Genomic DNA, 21,504 nt, shown 5'->3' on the forward strand with positions numbered 1-21,504 from the left:
CTTTACGTCCTTGTTAATCTAATTTACTTCAGAAGCATTGTCAGAAATAAATACATAATAAATTATGACAGATATAAATCTCACCAATATGAAATTATAATTGTAATGTAAAGGTGTATAAACAAGTAAAAATACTGACAAAAACTGACCATTAGATTCAGATTATCTGACAGGTAGATGGTAATTGCAATAGAAAGTCAAGCAAGAGAGTTAAGATCAGTTGTTCAAACTAATGTAAGAAAGGATGTAAAGGCAATCAGTTACAGACGAAAATAAGACAGCTGTAAGATGTTTGAGGCTCTTCCAATAGCTACTGTATTGATTCAAAGTTACATGGAAAAATATGAATTAAAAAAATTGTATTAGAGCTAAATGACGCTATTCAGTTAGAAGTTTTGGAACTGTTGGTGATATTCATACTTAACCTACTCTTAACACTGCACCAACACACAGAATTAAACTGTCTGACGTCTAACGTGAAAGTTCACATTCACTACCAGAACAGTTAGTTCAAATGATGGAACTATCAAATTTAAGAATGAAGTAAATGTAGTATAATTGAACTTCTCCGTATTGGACAATTTTTATGATAGAAGTATTTGAAGAAGTACATCTGGAATTTGTACGGTAGAGATAGCAAGACTGTTAGGATCGCTGAAATATAAGAACAGAATCTCTTGAAAGTTGAGTTGGCGTACTGAAACTAGCAATATGTAATGATTAATAGAAGTTATAGATTGTCGAAAAGTGACCATGTCAAATATTTTCTGACAGTTCATCCACCGATTCAAGGTTCATTTTGTCAATAATCCAGAAGAATGCCTCGCGATAGTTCAATGCCTTTTTTGATTTTTTCGATTGCGTAGATTGTGCTTGTGCACTATTAAATCCAATTGTCATTATATACGACTTTTAGATGTTCAGTACTTTTGAAAACACATTGGCTGGATTTGGGGATCTTTTCAACGACTAGGAAAGTGTATATAGCTTCGGATCCTTCATAAAGAGCTTTCAGAAAATATTCTCATGATTTATCTATCAAGAAACTGAGATAATATGTATTCTATGTTATGATCGAAATTATTCAATGCAACTCTCTGCAAATATGTAGCACCTTCTCCTATCATAATATCAAGATTTACGGAAATATTCTGTATCTCAAAGTATCTTTCGAGAGAAAATGACATCTGTACTTTTCTTATTTTAGAATTTCATACTTAGCCGAGGCGTTAGAAAGATGTTCCAAAAGGAATTTACACAAGAGATAGAGTTTTTATTAAATTTTCTTTTAAAATATGCAGGAGAATTTTTTGGTTCAAATTAAATTATATTTCAAAAAGGAAAAATCTTCTGTCAACTGTTTTTTATATGGAATTCAAAATGCTTTAAATAGATATACAAATTTATTACATGTAAAGGAAATCATCGAAGGAAGAAAATGATTGATGTCTCGTTGAATAAATTATAGCGTATTCGCTATAGGTTTCGAACAATATGAAAAACACTTTGATATCCACATTATCGAAAAAAACATTTTTCTTAAGAACAATCTATAACATTTTATATTGACCTATTCATAAATAAATTAACTAGTGGACGTTAAATTTACAAACAATATATGGTCAAAATTGAATTTAGATACTCGATATATTGTTCAGAAATATTGAGTGCTTGTTTATTACAAAGGAATTTCTAGAACTATGTATCGGCCACTAGAGTTTGATTATTAAACACACTTGCACATTTAGGTAAAAGTAAAAAAGTCGATTTTGTCAATAAATTAATATAAATTGCACTCAAATTAATTAATTGAAGAATTGAAACAAAATTACAATAATCCAACTGCTTGAGAAGTATCATCGTCTACTATTTATAGAGTTGAGTGATGAGGAGGATTGATGGACCCAGGTACTATCAAAATAATGACCTCTATCGGAACTGCAGATTAACACATTGACGCAATTCAGCTCCTTGTTAATACCTACCTAAAAAGGAGCCTAAAGAGAACAAAAGCTTTTGGGTTAGTTAACTAAGTGCTTATTTTAGAAGCAGATCAAAGCGCGAAATCCTACATATTAATTCTAATACAAGAGCTTCTACTGAGTAAGACTTTACTCCCTGCAATTTCGAAATTATTACTTAATAAAATGGATCGATTATTGAAGATAAAAGCTTGATTTCGAAGAGAGTTACTCCACGGTTGACCAGATCCATAGGATTACAGAGCGAGAGAGAGAGAGAGAGAGAGAGAGAGAGAGAGAGAGAGAAATGCTTTATTGTCAAAAAATTGTTACAATTTGTAGACGAAAGCTTATAAAAACTGAAAAAAAATCATAAAATAACTAAATAAGGATACATTTACAATAAAATTTCAATATACAAAAGGAAACCACATTGAGTAACAAAATTATAGGTAATAGTAATAGGTATTAGTATATAAGTCAATAGAAAAATTGAACAAGTATGCAGCATGCCCCGAAATAAATATTATTATTAGAATAGAAGTGGTTTACAGAGTATAAGGTACAAGATGATAGGTATCGATTTGATTTCAATTGGCAAGTGATTGTGCATTTTTTTAGCTTTGTAAAATATTGAGCCCTTAACTAATTCTGAACGCGAAGTAAGTAGGTAGAGGTCGTGCTCCGCGTTCCTAAGTGGATTGCCGTGCAACGACCATTCTGAAATTGGAGATGCGTGCTTACGAATTAGGCAAACGGATTCAAAGATGAATAAAGAAGGAAGATTCGCTCAAATTGACTCACACCATACTTACCAGATGTAACAGAGAGGTATGTAAATAAATTCCGTCCTCCTAGACAAAACATAGATATTTGATAAGGTGTGACATAAGACATGACACTACAAATTGATTATAAATTTTATATATATATAAGTTTTAGTATGTAAGAAGAAGACGCTTATTCTTACATAAAAGAAATAAATGCAGTAGTACCACAAGGCAGTTTATAGTGACCAGTTTTTAATACACTTATACCTTTATATATTATACACCAGTGATGTTGTCTAACTAGAGCCCGAATGGATAACCATCTTTATTGGTAATCCTACTGAATTTGCAGTAGACAAAGATCACAAGGAAGTGGCAATAAACCTGCAGAATTCCGTTAATGAAATTATTAAATGGACTAAGCTATAACGAATCAAACTGAATGAGACTGAATCAGTTCATGTCAATTTTACAAACAAAATGTATCAATATTTTCTCGTTTATTTAAATAATATATGAGTGCCATTTTCACTGCAAAATATTTGTGTATGACATTAGATGTTGAGCTAAGCTGAAGAGAGATATTTAAAAGAGAAAAAAAAAATAAGACATCAAATTAAGAAAAATATACTGACTGCTTGGACAACATTCAACTTTTCAATTAAAAATAGAGTACCATTTTACAAACAATCTTTTAGCCCCATATGGATCCATAGTCCATGGTTAGCTGTGCCAAAAAGAATAACGTAGAAATAATTTAAGTATATCATAACAAAGTAATAAGGTAATTGGTATTGTAGAAACAGTGCTCCGCACAAGAACTTGCGGGTGGGCACTGCTACCAAGACTATCAAGCTCCTTGACAGTGGGGACCTGACCAGAAAACTGAGGAAAACTAAACCTAAAGTGCCATATGATAATATTAATGTATTTATTAGAATTTGGAAAATACTAATGAGTAAATCTTTAGTTAAAGTTTATCAAATTGATCAGATTATTATACTCGTTGAATATCTATCAGAGATGTATTTGAATTATATAAAGAAAATGGTTTCCTATGATTTAGTTTAGTTGCGATTATGTCTTCTGACTTCTATATTATACATCCATTCATATTGGTTCAGATGTCTATGCAATTTTATTGTTTATTATGCAATAATCCGTCCAACATCAAAACTCAATTTCATTCTGAATGTAATCATCAATTATCTATCTTATCCAAAATGATAATTAGTCTCAACTTAGTAGCAATTTATTTTATTTTATGTACCTGACGCAGATTTGTAGGAAAAGTGTTGCAACCCACGTAACTTCCGCTATCAACACAAACGTCGAGCAGCCTCTGAAACAAAAAAAGTCGTTATTTATCACGCTACAGAACACAATGTTTTAATACGAATAAAAAGCTAATCTGGGCTTTATGTTTGGAGCAGAAGAAATCCTTTAAGTGTAAATAAAAAGAGGAATTATATAATAGTTGTTGTTTGTTGTTGTATACAATTTATGAATTGTAGTGTAAAAAGTATGATAATTATGTGAAACTATAATCGCTATTCAATGTCAAGTAATGTGATAAACATAAGGAATAGCCCAATAGAGTAAGGAAATATTTTAAGAGGCGTTTAGGTACGATACATTTATACATAAATTTTTAAATTGCGTTGAAATAAACAGCTTCACTGTTAATTCGCTAAACAAGATTTCACATTGATTTTTTTTAAAGTTAATAATCAATTGTTTCCTTGTTTAATTGAAAGTTTTAATTGAAAATGGTTATATTGCTTTCTGGATGTAGAATCTAGAATCTAGAAACTTTTTCCAAATTCGTTGTTCTAGCCTAAACTAGCGATGGTAGTATTAAAGAATCATCCAAATGGATAACACAAATAAATTTACAAACTAACAAAAAATGAGTCTTTACCATTGTTGAAGAAATGTAATTAGGTGATTTAGATAAGAGATTAAATTTTTATGAAGCCACATGAGTGCCAAGAACAAATACTATTTATAACCTACAGATAAGGTCGCTGTACTGTACATTCTTTTTTTGAAAATATTTGAAAAATATTTGGGTTTGAACAACCCTGAAAAGTATACTGGTTGTTGTTTAAATCGAACGTTAACAACCCTTTTAGCAGAAACTGGAGCAACTATGACAACGCTGAAATGCCAAGGTGGATGTATGGAAATATGTTTAGAAGTCCAGTATGTTTGTTGTATCATCTGGACTTCGCGTGTACTCACAGAAACTGGATGAAGAAATTGAATTATTAGTCAATATTTGTTGAAGGAAATTTAGCTAGCGGGGGAACCTTCAAGGAATTCCAATGTCAGTTTGTAACTTTTAAATGTAACATGCAGTATTGATTGTTGTAATTGGAGTAACGGTAGACCCTTTATACTTCTAATTACCTCATACACAGAAAAAAAAATAGAAAATTTTCCACTCAACAAAGCTCGAAATAACAGTTAGTTAGAAGACTTTTTAAAAACACTGTATATAACTAGTAAAATAAATAAAAGGTCTTGTTTCGTTTAAGATTTTTTTTATCCTCATCCGTCAATTAAAAATGATTGATATTTTCGTAATGACCTCCAGCTACTCATTTCATGACATAAATATAAGAAAATAGCTCAGAAAACAATTCTATTGGAAATTTGAAGGAAAAAACCATTACCATAAATGGACCTTTCGACCCACGAGTGCTTTTCGATATGTTTCAAAAACAATTTCATAGGTCGTTTTTCCAATAAACATACCCAAAATATATATTTGATATTCATCGCTCTACTTTTCATTTTTATGGTGACTCTGAAAATGGGAAATGCTATGCCTATATATTTGACACATAATGAAAAATTAGTTTATGACCAATATTTTATGTTTCGATTTCGGCTCCCTTTTTCGATCCCCTTGGTAAAGTGTTGGAGAAGGACATTTGTTATTGAAATAGTACCAATATGTCAAGAAGCTATAATAAGGAGAATACTATGTTTTGTTTCAAAGTTTTAAATTGGAAAAATTGAAAAACCGACTAGCGAAATTATTCAAGATCGACTTTTTTGGCAAAATTTGGCATAACAAACTTTCTCCATCACTAATGCTTTCGATCCCTTAAATGATGACCAAAACATATAGAAATAAAATTGCAATGAGCTGAACAATAATGCTGATATCTTGAAAATTCAGGACTGGTAATAACAAAATTAATGATTTCATCTTTAGGGTAATTGTACATGATTAAAACGTGCTAACTCAGGAAATAATAACTATGAAATGATAATGTAAAATAAAATCATAACACACTATGAGCTAACTCACGGGTGATAATCATAGTTCAAAGTAACTCGAAAGATTCATTAACTAACATTAAGATAATTGATAATTAGATTGACACTTTATACAGAAAGGTATATGGAGGGAGTTTTAAAGAAGGTGATCTCGTCTCTAGAACAGATAGAAAACTGGGGTTTGTTCGTAACGCCATCCGTATTCAAGATAAGGGGCGTTGAAGAAAACAAAATTATACACATTTCTCACGACTTTACCGCAACTAGTTATTAATTATTATTATTATTATTATTATTATTATTATTATTATTATTATTATTATTAATTATTATTATTATTATTATTATTATTATTATTTTATTAATTAGTGAGCATTATGTGAATTGAAAATTTTTTGTCGATAAGATCGATAAGAATCCAGTCTAGGATCTTGTTTGTATGTTTGTATGCGCACTGAGTTATTGAGGGCGTTATTATGAAATAAACAACAATTTGATGGTCATGTATTGAGGTTCTGGGATTTCGATAGCTAAGTACTCATTATTATTTAACTTTGAATTTCACACCGCAATAGCAATTTCTCTGTGTTTGCCATTAAAAACTGTCTTTCATTGATAGTTATCACGTTCAATAATACTTACACTGCTGAAGCCTTGTTATTTCTTAAATTAGATATTGTTAATCAAAATTTGGTCCAATTTTGAATACACTAACTTTAGGCGAGTGTATAGGAAATTCTAGTTGCGCTGTTACGCATTATACAGAAAAGTTTTCTCAAGTCGTCGAGAAATTGGGAATGTGAGACGTGAAAAAATAAATTCTGGTAGGCCAAGAACAACAAGAACCATGGATAAACAGAATATGATTTATTTAGTTGATCAAAATCCAACAGTAAGCGTGAGGAATGTGGCAAGACAAACAAATACTTCTCCTTCAAGTACCTGGATTTTTTTAGAAATCACTATTCGAGATATTAGGAGATAACGCTAAGCGAGCGAAGATCTCTATTTTTTATCTTCTTCTTCTTCTTGTAGTAGGACGAGGTCCTGTCAGGTCTGTCATCTGCCCTCTTGTGACGCCGATGTCCAGCTATCGTACCAGCGTTTTGGGGGCCTTCCGATTGGGCGTCTTGTGTCTGGTTTCTGTGTTCGTTCTACATGGTCTCTCCATTGTCGGCGTCTTCCTCTTATCCATCTAACTACATCTTGTACTCCCAGTTCTCTTAAGGTATCTATCTATTTTTTATGTACGATGGAACTCAACCGCACTTTGATAGAAGGTGTCGTAATTGGTTGAGTAACCATTTTCAGAATCGATGGATTGGTAGAGGCGTAGAAGCTCCGAAAAAGTTCATGCTTCAGGAATTAAAAGAATTCAACGTTTAATGACCTCACAGCCGACTTGCAATCGCTTAGAAGATTAATGGATTCTTTAGAAAGAAGGATAGACTTAACTATTCGTGAAAATGGACGATATTCTGAAGACCTCCCCTAATTGAATTCTATTTTATGTTATTAGCCTTCTTTTTAAGTTTTCATCTTTAATTTAATTTAATTAATACCTTTATCATAACCCCATACTAGTTATTACTTCAAAATTTTCACATAGTATCAAGTTTTATCAATAATACCTTTTTGGTGTAAAATCTAATGATGTTTAACTAGCGACCTATATGAGAGTCAGAGATAAAGACAAATTCTTTGGATGTATCAGCTTCTAAAACATGACATTTCATTACAATATTGCAAGTAATTGCGGCAAAATCGTAAAAAATGTGTATAATTTAGTTTTCTTCAACACCCTTTATCTTAAATATAGATGGCGTTACGAAAATTTTTTCATTGATCAAACCCTAAATATTTTTCGGTTTTCTATCTATCCTAGAGACTGGATCACCTCTTTTTGAAATACCCTATATATGGATGGATAAAGATTTTCCATCTTTGTTACTCTCTGCAAATCTTTTTGCGACCACAACCTGTGGTACCATAGTTTCACTTGCATACACCGTTTATCGTTCCCCGTAAAAGTAAAAGCTAATACTTGGTACATAATGCTGAATGCTTACAATAAGACAATCGATCAGTGAACTCATTGAATCGCCTCTGTTATGCTTGTTTCCGATTTTATTTGGTACAAGAAAAACAAAAATCAACATAACTATTTTAAATCAAATGTTAAAAAAGTTGCAAAGAAGAATGACGTGGCAGGCGGTTCATAGATCGATTTTCGTCGTTTTCTATTATTTATTACTTCAGAGCATTTACCCATACGTAATAGGTTTAACCATCCTCGTAGCAAGATCTTCATGTTAAAACTATAGTTGTTTCCTGTGAAGTTACTGCATACCATCCGGGCTTTCGTAGCTTTACTGCATATAATTTTACTATCCACGGTGAGTCCGAGATAATTCCTTCTCTAGCAAGGATTGGATTATGGGACAAAAATGAGTATTGTGCATATTAATTTCCAAATTTGTCGCATACTCAAACATATTTTGTTAGTCGAAAACAAAGGTTTCACTACTAAGCAGTGGCGTAGCGTGCTTTGGAGGAGTCCTGTATCAAAATTAGTTGGGGGCCCAAATGAAGGGTAAAATTTTCTCACAAAAGAAACAAAAATACTTGCATTAAGTTGAAATAAATATTTATTGTTTATCGCTTCCTCCTAGAAAATGAGCTAGCCAAACAATTTAAATTAAATGTACACTTTTCTTGCCTTTTTTTGGTAAATTGATTTATTAAATCATCTATAGCTGAAAACAGTTTCAATTTTTCTAACATTTCTGCCTCCATAGACAATAGAGACAAGTCTGATAGCCGTTCCTGCCCCATCGAAGTCCTTAGGTAATTTTTAATCAGTTTTAATTTTGAAAAACTTCTTTCAGCTGTTGCGGTCGTAACTGGAAGTGTGAAAAATCTATAGTTTGTGTACTGCATGTAACATTGAAGAGGCTTAGCGTGTTAAGAGTAGTCGAAGTGCTTAGCCTGGAAAAAAAGAGATTGCTTTTTGACTTTTGTCATTTCTGTTGTTAGTACATATGTTTTACCCGGGAAATATGAGATTAAGGGACATTGGGGATAACTCACTCACTAAATTTTATTTACACACGTTAGGGGCCTCTGTAGCTCGGGGCCTCGTATCATTAACACGGCTGGTACAGCGGTAGCTACGCCCCTGCTACTAAACATTTAATGGAGAATTTTCAGCAAAAATAAATTTTGATTACGTTGTCGATGTTATAGTTTATAGTTTTCCTATGTACAAATTTATACTGATAGAAGAAGATAATATCAAATCAAGAATTTTAAAAAACCTGAGTGATGAATGTTGAAGAAATTGTATTTAGTAGGTACTACCGCATATTTCAAGTAGTTTCTTCACATAGAAATCCGAAAATAAGTCATTAATTATTATATTGATATATAACATTTCAATGAAAATTCGGATTCTCCTCAAATATCTTCAGTCTGGATTTAGTTTAAATAAAAAAGTTATTTTTGTTTTATTATTATTAAAGTGGTTATTATAAAACGTATATTATTGAACAATATAATTATTATTAATGAGATAAGGTGTTTTTAAAAAAATAACATAAGATAATAATTAGTTTATCGTTAGTTCAGATTACAATGAGGCTTATATATTGACTCCAAAGTGTTTTTTTAGTGTAAAAAATTTCCATTTTTTTGTTCTAGTTGTCAAAGTCAAACGATTTTCCATTGCGGCCAAAGCCACTTCTAAAGTTACATCACAGAGCGAATTTGCTTTTTCAGGTTGATCATTTACATTTATATCGTATACTTGAGAAACTAGTGAGAAAGCAATTATATATATATATATATATATATATATATATATATATATATATATATTATATATATATATATATATATATATATATATATATATTCAATACTTGGTTTTATATAATATGCTCCGTTCATCCAATTATATAACTAAGAATTTCCTTTGTCGTAACCATGTGTTGTACATCCCTCTTTTACACGTATATTCTTCACACATAAGAATGAGACCAGTCGAAATTTGCATGAGAATATCCTACTTTTGTACTTTTAGCGCACATAAAGTCTCAAGAAATTTTCTAAATAATAGATAACATGTGAAGTGAATACATTTGAGGCATCTCGGTCTTTGTTCATCTATGAATATTGAGCTAAATTACTTTTTCAAGTATTCAGATGAGACTTTGCTCACAGAAGTTCATTTGTTGAGAAGAAAATATAATTTTGACGCAATTTTGTCTCTCTGAACAATACTTTAAATTGAAAATTTGTACATTAGTATATTACCGTATATCTCCGTTTTATGAAACGATTATTTTTGGACAATTTGTAGCACTATGATAAAATGTTTGCTCTATATACTTACGAGGAATTCGTCTCTACTTCTACTAGTTTTTGATTTGTGGTATTTTCACTCTTATTTTCATCCTTTTCTCCATTACTAACAACAATTAAAGTTTCCTTTGTCTTTCAGTTGTGAATAGGAGGATACATTTAAAATTGACTTGATTACTTCAATTCCGATTTTATGGTTTTAAAAATTTGAAGTATCCTAATATCTTCCCCTTTCCTACTTCGAAAGAGTGGATGTTATTTTCTGTGTGTGTGATGATTGTAGACTATTCATCATCGTTTACGAATAAAACCATTTAATAGGTTACAGTATTTTCATGCTTATAGCCTCCTCTATTAGTTAGAAGCCAAATTTATAGCCTATTTTTATTACGGCCATATTCAATAATTTGTGCAAAATAGTCCTTGGTATATTCTTGTTACAACGTAATACTTGTTTGGCTTATTTCTCAATCTTTATGCTCTGATCAAAACAGATTTCTGTAAGTATAGAATTTCAACACTTCTAACTGAATTTCAGATCAATCCTCTTTTTATTGGAGTCTGTCCTACTAATTGATCTTTAATATTCTAATACTCCGACACATCACGGGTGCAGGCTTTAATTACTGATACTTGTATGTGATTTCTAATATTAACGGCCAGATTTCCCCGCAGCGGGGAATAATTTGAAGAAATTATTATACTGTGAAATGGTAAATAAATGATCCGACGAATACATAGATGATATATGGTTAAACATAATATGCTTTTATACTATATGAACTTTAAAAAGATTGAAATCCCGTTAGTGTACTCGTAGTTATTCAAATGAAAAGTTGGTTGTCGAGGAAATCAGCGTCACTAAAAATGTAGTAATAAAACTAGAAGAAATTATAATGATTAATATTGAGTCCATCACACTCTTACAATACATTCATTCTCTTGTTAATTAATAGGAGGTAGAATTTATTCTAGGTGCATTTGTTCGTTACAAATGAAATTATAAATTTCTCAATAATTGTCAAAAAAAAGTTCCTGTGTTGGAGAATGTACCTTATTAAAACCAACTTGTTGAAAAATTACACATTTCCATAACCAAAAAAACTGAAATATAGAAATGGATAGTACACGCAAATTAGGCGATCTTGAGCTAAAACCTTGAAGTAAATTGAGCGGTGTGGGGTATTGAATAAGTCTAGCAATTCTTATTAAAATTATGGGCACGGATTTCCAAAAGTTTTAGAAAACAACAAAAAATATAGAGTACAAAATTCTCTACAAGAAAGTATTGAAAGTATTTGTTCCTAACCTCAAAATTTTCACCTTAAAATGGGTTTATACACTCAAAAATATTTTGAATCGTTAATAAGTTAAAAATTACGAGGAAATCAAAAAAAGTGCTAAAACTACCGGGCCAAAAAATGTGGAGCACAATATTCTGTACAAAAAAGGTTTCAATTTTTTCCTCTTCTTAAAATTTCCATAATAAAAATGTGTTTGAACGCTCACAAATATTTTGAATAACTCGAAAATTACGTAGAAATCGAATAACAGTGCCGAAGCTAAAACTGTAGAGCACAAGATGAGTGCCCACATTTTTCTGAAAGAGAAACTATTGAGAAGTCTGAGAATATTTAGATAATAATCAACAGATAACTACGATAGTGTTCATGATCCCATTTTTTTAAAGTTGGTTCATTTGAAACTAAGAAGTAGTTCGTGTGTGTTATATACATGAAAATATTGATAATAACACAAAAAACAAATATCTCGTTGGATTTGCTAATTTATATGACAAATGATGTGGTCAATATACCTCTTCGTCTCGTTAGCTTTCCTGAGTAGAAAATAGAGTTTGAAAATTTTGAAAACCTGTACCCATAAGAGTTGCTAGGCTTATTCAGTAACCGAAAACCTATTTTACCTGTACTACAAGAGAAAAAGTATTCCATTTTGTAGTGATTTGATAAATCCATGAAAGATATGATATACAAAATAATATAAGACCGAAATACAACCGATACTGTATCAAAGAGCTTCTTATAACGTAGAGAACGTATACAGCCATATATTAAATTCAATAGAATTAGAATCAGATACCACTCGGAAAAAAAATGTTTCTGCCATTTTGATGATATCACTGATTATCCTAACAAGTTTTTGAGAATATTACTGTTATAATGTGAAATTAAAGAGGAGATTCAAAAGAGAATATAGGTCATGGAATAGAGTCGCTTCTGGATATTATTATTGATAATTCCATGTGATTGATCGTCGATTGATCGTGAAGTTTTTTTTCGAGTCACCTTAACTTCTAAACTTTTTTTACCTGTATCTTATTCTTCATCAATCTTTGGTATAATTTCACTTTTATGGTTTCCAATTTTCGCAGATATTGGCTTAATGTTTGGCTTTTCCTCATATATCCATTTCGCATTTTACATATTTCTGTAACTCCCAGGCTTCACAGCCAAAAGTCAGGATCGGTGCATAAACGGAGTTGTACACAATCATCTTTGTTCGATCTTTGATATTGTGGTATACACTAGCTGCACTTTGTTTCTAGTATTGATTTCTATTCATTCAATTCTGTCAATCCATTTTTACTCCTAAGTATTTGATCTTGTTCTAGTACTAAATTTGACAACTCATCTATTTTTCCTTCTATTATTAATTCAGTTTTGTTATTTAATTCTTCATTCCATATTTAAAGATTTTTGATAAGCATTTTATCCATCTGCCGTACAGCACGACTTCGTCAGCAAACGCATATTGTGATGTATGGATTAGTTTAAGAGTTTTGTTAAATTTTGTTGTTCTTTCATTTGTTTCCTTCATTATTATCTATTATTATCATTATCTATTAAGATGTCAAAAATGGTAGTGGGCGCAAAACTCTTCCTTGTCTAACACCGCCATTTACTGGAAAATTGCTTCACTTATATTACATAATCTGACATACTTTTAATTCTTCCTATATAAGCACATTACTTTTTGGAGTGTTTTTGGTTTATATTTATCGTGTAACCTTTCTCCTGACCATTTCTCTTGGTATTCTGAAGAAACCTATTTCTAGATCTTGCTTGGTTGGTTGCTTGGTAAACTTTGACGTTTGTGTTTTTAATTTTTTCTGTAACTTGTTCTATGTAATCATTTATGTTTCTTTATTTCATAAGCCCCGTATAAATTTACTGATTTTTCTGTTTTGGCACAAATGTGGAAATTAAATATAATGAAGAAGAGGCATTTATGACTATCATTATTATTGAATTTATAATGGAAAGTAGTCTGGTTCGAAACAGGAGTAGTTTACAGATTAGGATGGATAATATCAAAGTTCCAGAATTTGATTATTCAAAGAAGCTGAGTAAAGTTCATATACTGAATATAGAAATTGTTATGAAAAATATTTTACTTCAATCTTATCAATAACACCTTCTTAAAATATTTTCATGTATAAGAATTGTTAGTTGTAGATAATCAACCTCGAATAAATAGTTCTACTTTTTCATCTCAAAGATTGTACCACTTGCATTACGTTCAGAACCGGGCTTAGGCATGGGCCAACCCGGGCGTGCACCGGGGGCCCCCGCTGCGGGGAGGCCTCGCGACGAGCCATATGATTGATTTTTAAACATATGAATGCAAGCGAAAAAATACTTCCATAGCCAATGTTCAGAATCAACATAAATTTTTTTATGCGCAATCATTTTAAAAGTTCCGAAAAATCATATTTAAAAAAATGAAAGCTCGAAGTTGCGCCCAATGCATGGTATCGCTGATTTATTTTTTAAAATCACAACGACGAGTTATAAACTACACTTCCCCCGGATGAGCTGTGATTTTTTTAAGTATAATGCCATCAAATGCTAGTGGGGAAAGATCGTTTTCAAGGCTCTCCTTAATTAAACATGACCACCGAACCACAATGACTCAAAAAAAACTAAATCAATATAGCGTATTGTGTATTGAAAATGAGCTACTGAAATCAATTGACTGCACTAGTGTTATTGAAGAATTTGTAGGTAGCAGAATAAGAAAAAAATGTTTTTAATTTATGAACGTAATTTTGTACTATTTTTAATTAGAAATAATGAATAAATTGACTATAATGAAAAATCAACTTGATGTAAGAATTCACGTAAAACGCCCGCCCTACATAGGCCCCTTAAGTATTTTGGCCCGGGGGCCACGATGACACGATTAACCAAAGTTTTGTTTAAATACCTTCAAGTAAAATAATGCTGCGTTTTTATTTGTCAATGAACATATTTAAAATGTATTCTCAAATTTTGTTATAAAAGATGGAATGTATTCACTTTATACTATAATGGAAAATCGAGGCCAAGTTTATTTGATTTATACTAAAGTTACAAGCAGCCCTAACATCGTGGCAGAATTTTCTATCTCTCAATTCCTCTTTGTGATTAGCTTATTACCAAAGACATAAAATGGTCCAGTCAAAAACATTTCTAGAGTGATCCATATATGTTACATTGCCATATTGCACTACTCTATAAATGACTTCTATTCTAATAATAATATTTAATTCTGGGCATATTGCATACTGGTTTAATTTTTGCTATGGACTATATGACTTTTATACTTGTCTAGAAATTGTAAGCATTTTTTTTTCTCTCTCTTTCTCTCGAATAATCTTTGTTGAAGTTTATAGGTATTACCACTTATTTCAGTTTTTCGTCTCTCTTTTTTAGATGCTCACAAGTAATTCCGGAATATTGTTGATATCTTTCCATTATTTGGCAACTACTATGCAAATTTTTCTTTTTTTGTGTGTTAGTTGGGATTATATTTATTAAACAAGGAAAACCTGGATTTTTTTTATCAAAATTATACGCGTCGTTATATTATCTTGACGAAAATCACCACACGTTACGGCGGTTTGTTACTTTAATAAACTTTGGTCTGTCCCTTGAAACGACCTACATTTCTGGTGTTGAAATTGTCCCCCTGGAGTAGTCTTGTAAACACAAGATGCGAGTAGCGGATAGCAAAATATGGGATTACAGCTACGGAGACACGGTTTGACCTGACACCATAGGCGGGTTAACCTCGGAAGATAATGAAGATAAATACAGAGCAAATGAGAAAAAACTTAATCTCTGTAGATTACTTGTTCCATCAATCTCAAATATGATAGCAAAAACACTCCGTAATGCTTTTAGAAGTAATTAATAATAATGGCACCCTTTATTGGAAAGTATAATTCGATTCATATGTTTTAAGAACGATCGCTGGATATAAAGAAATGAGATACTGGTAATCTTTCAAATAGAATGAAAAGTGATGTGCAAAAACAAAAATTGTCTCTAATTAAATCGATAATTTCAGTTTTTAATAAAAACTACCCCGTTTCTTGAATATTTTTAGCAAAAAGTAACAATTTGTTCCTATTTTCGGGGTTCCTCGATATTCCACTGCCACTTTATTTCTTTGCCTGCTCCCTCGTTTTTTCTCTACTGTTATCGTTTCTATTTTTTTCTCATATAAGATGCTATCAAGAGCTGTGTCCTCTACAAGTAAAAAAGATTCTGTGAAGAGCTGTATCCTCTACCAAAAAAACTTCTATTTAGCAATTATTTTTTTGTAACTGAGCCCTCTTCACTTTACTCTTCTTCACTTATACTATTTATTATACATTCTATCTCTAAAACTATTCCTATTAAGTATAATTTTTGTTATGTCTACGTGAAACTAGTTTATCAGCGGTTGTCACTATTGGATAAATTTGCCAGCCCGATTTGTATGCCTACTGTCATACTCTTAGTGTACCTCAAGGAAAAATATAATAGGAGATCGATAATAGATGTTCAGGCTTAAGAAGGATTTAAACTTCCAAGATTCCAACTTTCACTGAACTGCGTGTGCTTTGCATTATGAACTCAGCTATCCTTTCTAATTTCTCTGCAGTTCTTTCATTGTCCTTAGGGTTTTTTCTTCTCAAATTTTTAGAATATTTTCAAATCTAAATAACAAACATCTCGCACATGAAATGGCATATACCATGATAATATGTTTGAATAAATCTGGTCAGTTGGAAGTATGTTTCCACTGGACCATCTCTGGTTAGTTCTAGATGCATTTTTTTAATTTTCCGTTCAACGCCTACACTCAATGTTTTATCTACGAAGTTTATATTTCTTATGTTATGAGAATCTTTGAAATCTCTAAAAATATCATAGACCAGGTATATATAAATTCAGAAGGGAATGAAATTGAGCGGATGTAGCCATTTCGTTACCTACGGCCAAATGGTCAGTAAAATCTTGACTAAGAGCTTAAAAGGCTAGATGTGACCAGAAGCACAAAAATAAAATTCCATTTGAAACTTTTAATAGGTGAAATAGTCAGAATATTATTTGTATGCGTCTAACAAATGCGCAATCGTCACGAGAATGCAGTTTGTTTCGCACTGTGGTTTTAGCCCTTTCGGTATATAAGATCAGTTTATTGTTTTCAGCGATAACGCTCCCTATAATAGTCGCTGGAATGAAAATTTTCCTCCTCCAAACAGTTATGAACCTAAAATTTAACAATGTTTACGAGAAAAAATGATTGGTTATAACGAAAGTGAAGCAGTTGTAGAGCTAACTAGTTAAAATGGTTGGCAGCAGAATTCAGTTTTATATTTAGCACCGTTTCGTTGCAAGCTTATTTGGAAACAAATGCTTGTTGTACCGCAATATACAATTGAAAATTGTAGACTTATTGGAGCGTCTGCTATGTAGTAAAATAGATTAGGTTACCCACTTCGCATTCAACTCTCATGTTCATACTGACGGGAAAGATCGACGGAAGGAGAGGACAAGGGCGTAAACAACGTTCCTGACTACGGAATATAAGAGACTGGTGTGGCATTCAAGTTGCGGTAACAATTTTTCGTCGTGCAGAAGAGGGCTGCCTTCGGATAATAGATAAGAAGATTAGGGCAAGAGAACACCTACACGCCTCAAAGTGTATGGTACTTGAAGAAGTTTAGTTTAGTTTAGTTCGCATTTAATAACGTAATCAAATCAAACAATTTTCTATCTCTCCTCTTCTAGCAGTTGAATTTGACTCTTTTTGTGTCGATAATATAACTAAGGTCTTGGTTAACTTCGATTGTAAGTTAGCTTTAACAAAAAACATTAGAATATTTTCTTTTATTATTAATACTCAGATTATGAGTTCAACTATTCACTTAAAATCGAATATCCTGTCATCTGCCATTTTCTTATTCTTTCATCTGTATGAGTAAATAGATTTCAATACATAGGTATATTATAAATTGAAATAACTTATCTTATTATTCAAAGTTGCTTTAAAATTCGAATAGATTTATTAATATTTGCATTACAAAAATGTTTTTTACAAAATTCCGCTTCACAAAAAGCATAAAAAAATTCAATATGTGGTAGTGTTATCGAACACACCCTAAACGAGCACGTCTTTGTTTTTTTTGTTATAAATATATTGGCGTATAATCTTTTGGTAGAAGTTGAGCTCAGATAAAAACTGATGGATAAGAACGATTTTTGTTCTTATATCCGATAAGGGCTTGACGTGATGCAGGATTAGCATTTGATGGGTCTGAGGAGACCCCAAAGGAGGATGTCCGAGAAGGTTTTTGTTGTTAGAAGCAATAGGGATTACTGTTAAGACGTTGATATAGGAGGGTCCCCATTGTTACAGTAATTGATTCGGAAATTTCTTTGTAATCCTCAGCTCAGTTATGAGATTTGGATTACTGGGGATTATAATCTTTATACAGGAGAACAAGAATGTGTTTTCGTAGTGGAATGGACGAATATTATAATAATGAACTGTGAAAACTTCAAACAGTTATATGATAATAAATATTTACTTTATCTAAATTTTATTCATTAAACATTTTTTTTTTCATACATATCACCTCGGTGTGTAATATACTATTATACACGCGTACATCTCATATCACTCATTCTCTTATTATCTACCCATAAGTTACAAATTGGCGACGAAGTCAGGATTTGCTTCTGTTCAGATATCAGATCGCATTTCCAGACCCATTTGATGGTTACTTTTGTCTTGAACGCGTGGACGCCAAGTCTCATTGGACAGAAATACGTAATTTCCTGGAAAACATATTATTGTTCACGGCTTTCCTTCAGCTCTGGCTACAGACAATATAATTGTTTTTGAAGCAAAGAATGTATGACTTATGGTCGCACGTTCAATCATCTTATGGAAAATATCCTTGAAAGTCGTTCCAAAACAAAAAGATTATTAAGTCTCTTTGTCAATTGAGCTACCAGGAATAATATTCCCTAGCCAATATCTTGTAGAATTGTAACTGAACAGTAAAATTTGGACTCGTTTGAATGCTCTACTGCTCAAGAGCAAAGTCCGTGCCATCAAGCCCTACTCTTTCACGTATTGGTTGGGTGGAAGCATGAATTAAACTGGAAAAAATTTGGCACTATAACAAGGAACTTGACCAGTGCCACTATATGGTTAAGCTAGATGTTAGTCGCTGTTTGAAAGCTAGTACTTACGTTGGCACCTAAAAGACAACTTTATGCCACAACAAGTGCTCCGTTGTCTTCTATTAAAAACTAACATAATTCAAAATGGGTTTCGTCCGTAATGTCATGAGAGTTAATCATTTGGCGACACATTTTTTAGAAATTAAAATAGTTATAGTGAAGTTGGCAATGACAAGATACTACATACAAATGAAGAAGTGTCTTAAATTGATCAGTTGAAAAACACGAAAAAGTAAAAAAAACTGTGAAAATATAATTTTCTTCAAGATAGAGTAGTTTATCTGTTTCAAATGATATTATCAATCAGTATATACAAATCATATTGGAAATAACAAAAGTAGAGAGTTCAATAACTCACAATAATTCATAGAATAACTACGAGTATTTCATGGTTTCCACATGATTTGTGGTTGAACTTCTTAGAGTGAACCGATGGAATACGATGCCTAATTTAGGGACAGTTCAAAATATTTCAAAAGGTTCTTTGTGATGCATAATGTGGATTTGGAATACTTCCCTATCACGTTTCTACCAACATGAGCTTACTAATTGTCAGGTATCGAAGATATTCTAAGGCTATACACATATTATCTATTCAATTAGAAGACACCAATCGAAGATTTTCTAATCTATCAATGGCTTGAATAGAGTTTTAACAACTCAATATGGATATTTGTCTCTAATGGGTAAAATAAACCAAATTGGTCAGAAATTCACTCAACAATTCCTCATGGAAACTAAAATTGGAAGAAAAACAAAACTTTGTGAAAAATTTCACCCTATGTTTTAAAACGTATCCAACGCACGTCTTTGTGTCCTACATAGCGTGTAAACAACTTCACGAACTTCTAGGCTCTTGAACCACTCAACTTCGTGGGTAATCTCTTCGAAGAGACAACAATTTTCAAGTGTTACAAGATTAGATTCAATCAATGAACTCGGAGCAGTGAAATTGAGTTTGATTTTCAAGTTTTATTGTTGAATGGTGGATAACTTGTTAATTTCATTAAATGCAATGTGGTTTCGTCTGGACTGAACGATTTGACCCATTAATCTTTGATTGTTTTTGTTGTCACAAGGCTAATTTCTTATACAGTATGTGTCAAAATGAATAAGTTGGCTTTAACGATTCATAATACATATTATATCAATTACATTTATAACTTTTTGTTGAGAGTAAGCAGTGTTTCATCGCCATTCGTTGGAGAGGAAGTTAGCGTTGAGCATGTAATTATAAAAATTTTGTGCGTCATATCACGGTGTCTTCCTTTCTTTGTGAAGAAACTTCAATTGGCTCTTCTTATCCTGATACTCCACACATGGGTTTTCCTTCGGATTGATGAGTATGAACCAATGTACTTTATGTTGGTGGTGCATTAACTTAATAAAAAAACAAGATTGGGTTAACAAATGACAGATATTGTTTGTTCGAATTTATCTGACGCCTCCGGGCCCGGCTCAATATCTCGAATAAAGAAACAGGAATAGAGCAGTTGTATATCCTCTTGCCGAATCCCATATACGAGTAATAAGTGGTGCAGAATTGTAGACTATTGGGTTAAATTGTTTGAACTACTTCTTTGTGTGATGTTTTATTAAAAATTGTAAGTTTATTACAATAAATAATATAAAACCTTAAAATACTTTTTTCTACGTAAAAAGCAAACACACGAGTAATTTGTGTGGTGCTTGCCGTATGGAGATGCGGATCTTAAACTTCTTTAGGTTGTAGTACTCGAGGAAGCTATTCCATAAGCTTGCACGTCTCCAAAGAAATGAGTCCCAATTAAGTTCTGGGATATTCATTTTGGAACTGTACAATGAGATCTATTTTAAGGAAGTTGCGAGGGTATACTGAAGAAGAAGAAAGATTAAGTTAAAAAAAGTTGGAAATCATTTTTACAATATCAGGTACTATTGTAATATACTGAGTCTTCAAAGAAGATTAAGTCAAATAACATAACAATCGAGCCATAGACTGGACGAAAAAATTATCAGATATATTCATTAAAAACAGGATAAAGTTTACCTGGCAAAAAATTGAAGCTATATAGATCATAAGTAGGTCACAAAAATTTTCTCATAATATCATTAGAATGATAAAACCATCACCGGATTTGATGTGATGGGTTAGGATTCATTTTGAGTTGAAATTGTGAATCTGCCAGGAAGGGGAAATTATGATAAGAAATTATAAATATCATCGGAAGGACGTAGAGAAAAGTACTCAAAGTAAGTTTCTCTGTTCCTCAATCTCAACTTACTGATAACAAACATATCAGCGAAATACTGGTGAGAAAGAGGGATCAGGAAAAAGTGAAGGTTCGTGGCATTTCGTCACAAGTACAAATGAAGGAATATCATACAAAAATATGGTCGTATTCAAAAAGCTTGTTCGTATTCAAGAACGCCGGTACAAGAATATATGTATTTGGACACACAATGAAGTAGGTCTCAGGTAACTCGTCGCAAAACTAGATATCTAAGATTATTGTAAGTTATTGTAAAATTAAATGTAGGTGCGTTGTTAGAGAGTTTGAAGACTGAAAAACTTACAGCTCGAAAGAAGCGACTATCAAAGCTTTTTAATTCAAA

The 21,504-nt window shown here is 31.8% G+C and overlaps 1 protein-coding gene across 2 annotated transcripts in view; it reads right to left on the reverse strand.

Annotated features, from left to right (window-relative positions):
- Positions 1-21,504, reverse strand: part of LOC130444154 (uncharacterized) — a 336,958-nt gene that overhangs the window by 52,127 nt on the left and 263,327 nt on the right. For both annotated transcript variants that reach the window (XM_056779197.1, XM_056779196.1), the window contains exon 3: positions 4,002-4,073. In XM_056779197.1, the coding sequence (XP_056635175.1) occupies positions 4,002-4,073 (72 nt within the window). The remainder of the gene's footprint in view (positions 1-4,001; positions 4,074-21,504) is intronic.

This window comes from Diorhabda sublineata, chromosome 5, assembly GCF_026230105.1.
Source record: "Diorhabda sublineata isolate icDioSubl1.1 chromosome 5, icDioSubl1.1, whole genome shotgun sequence".
Lineage (NCBI taxonomy): Eukaryota > Metazoa > Arthropoda > Insecta > Coleoptera > Chrysomelidae > Diorhabda > Diorhabda sublineata.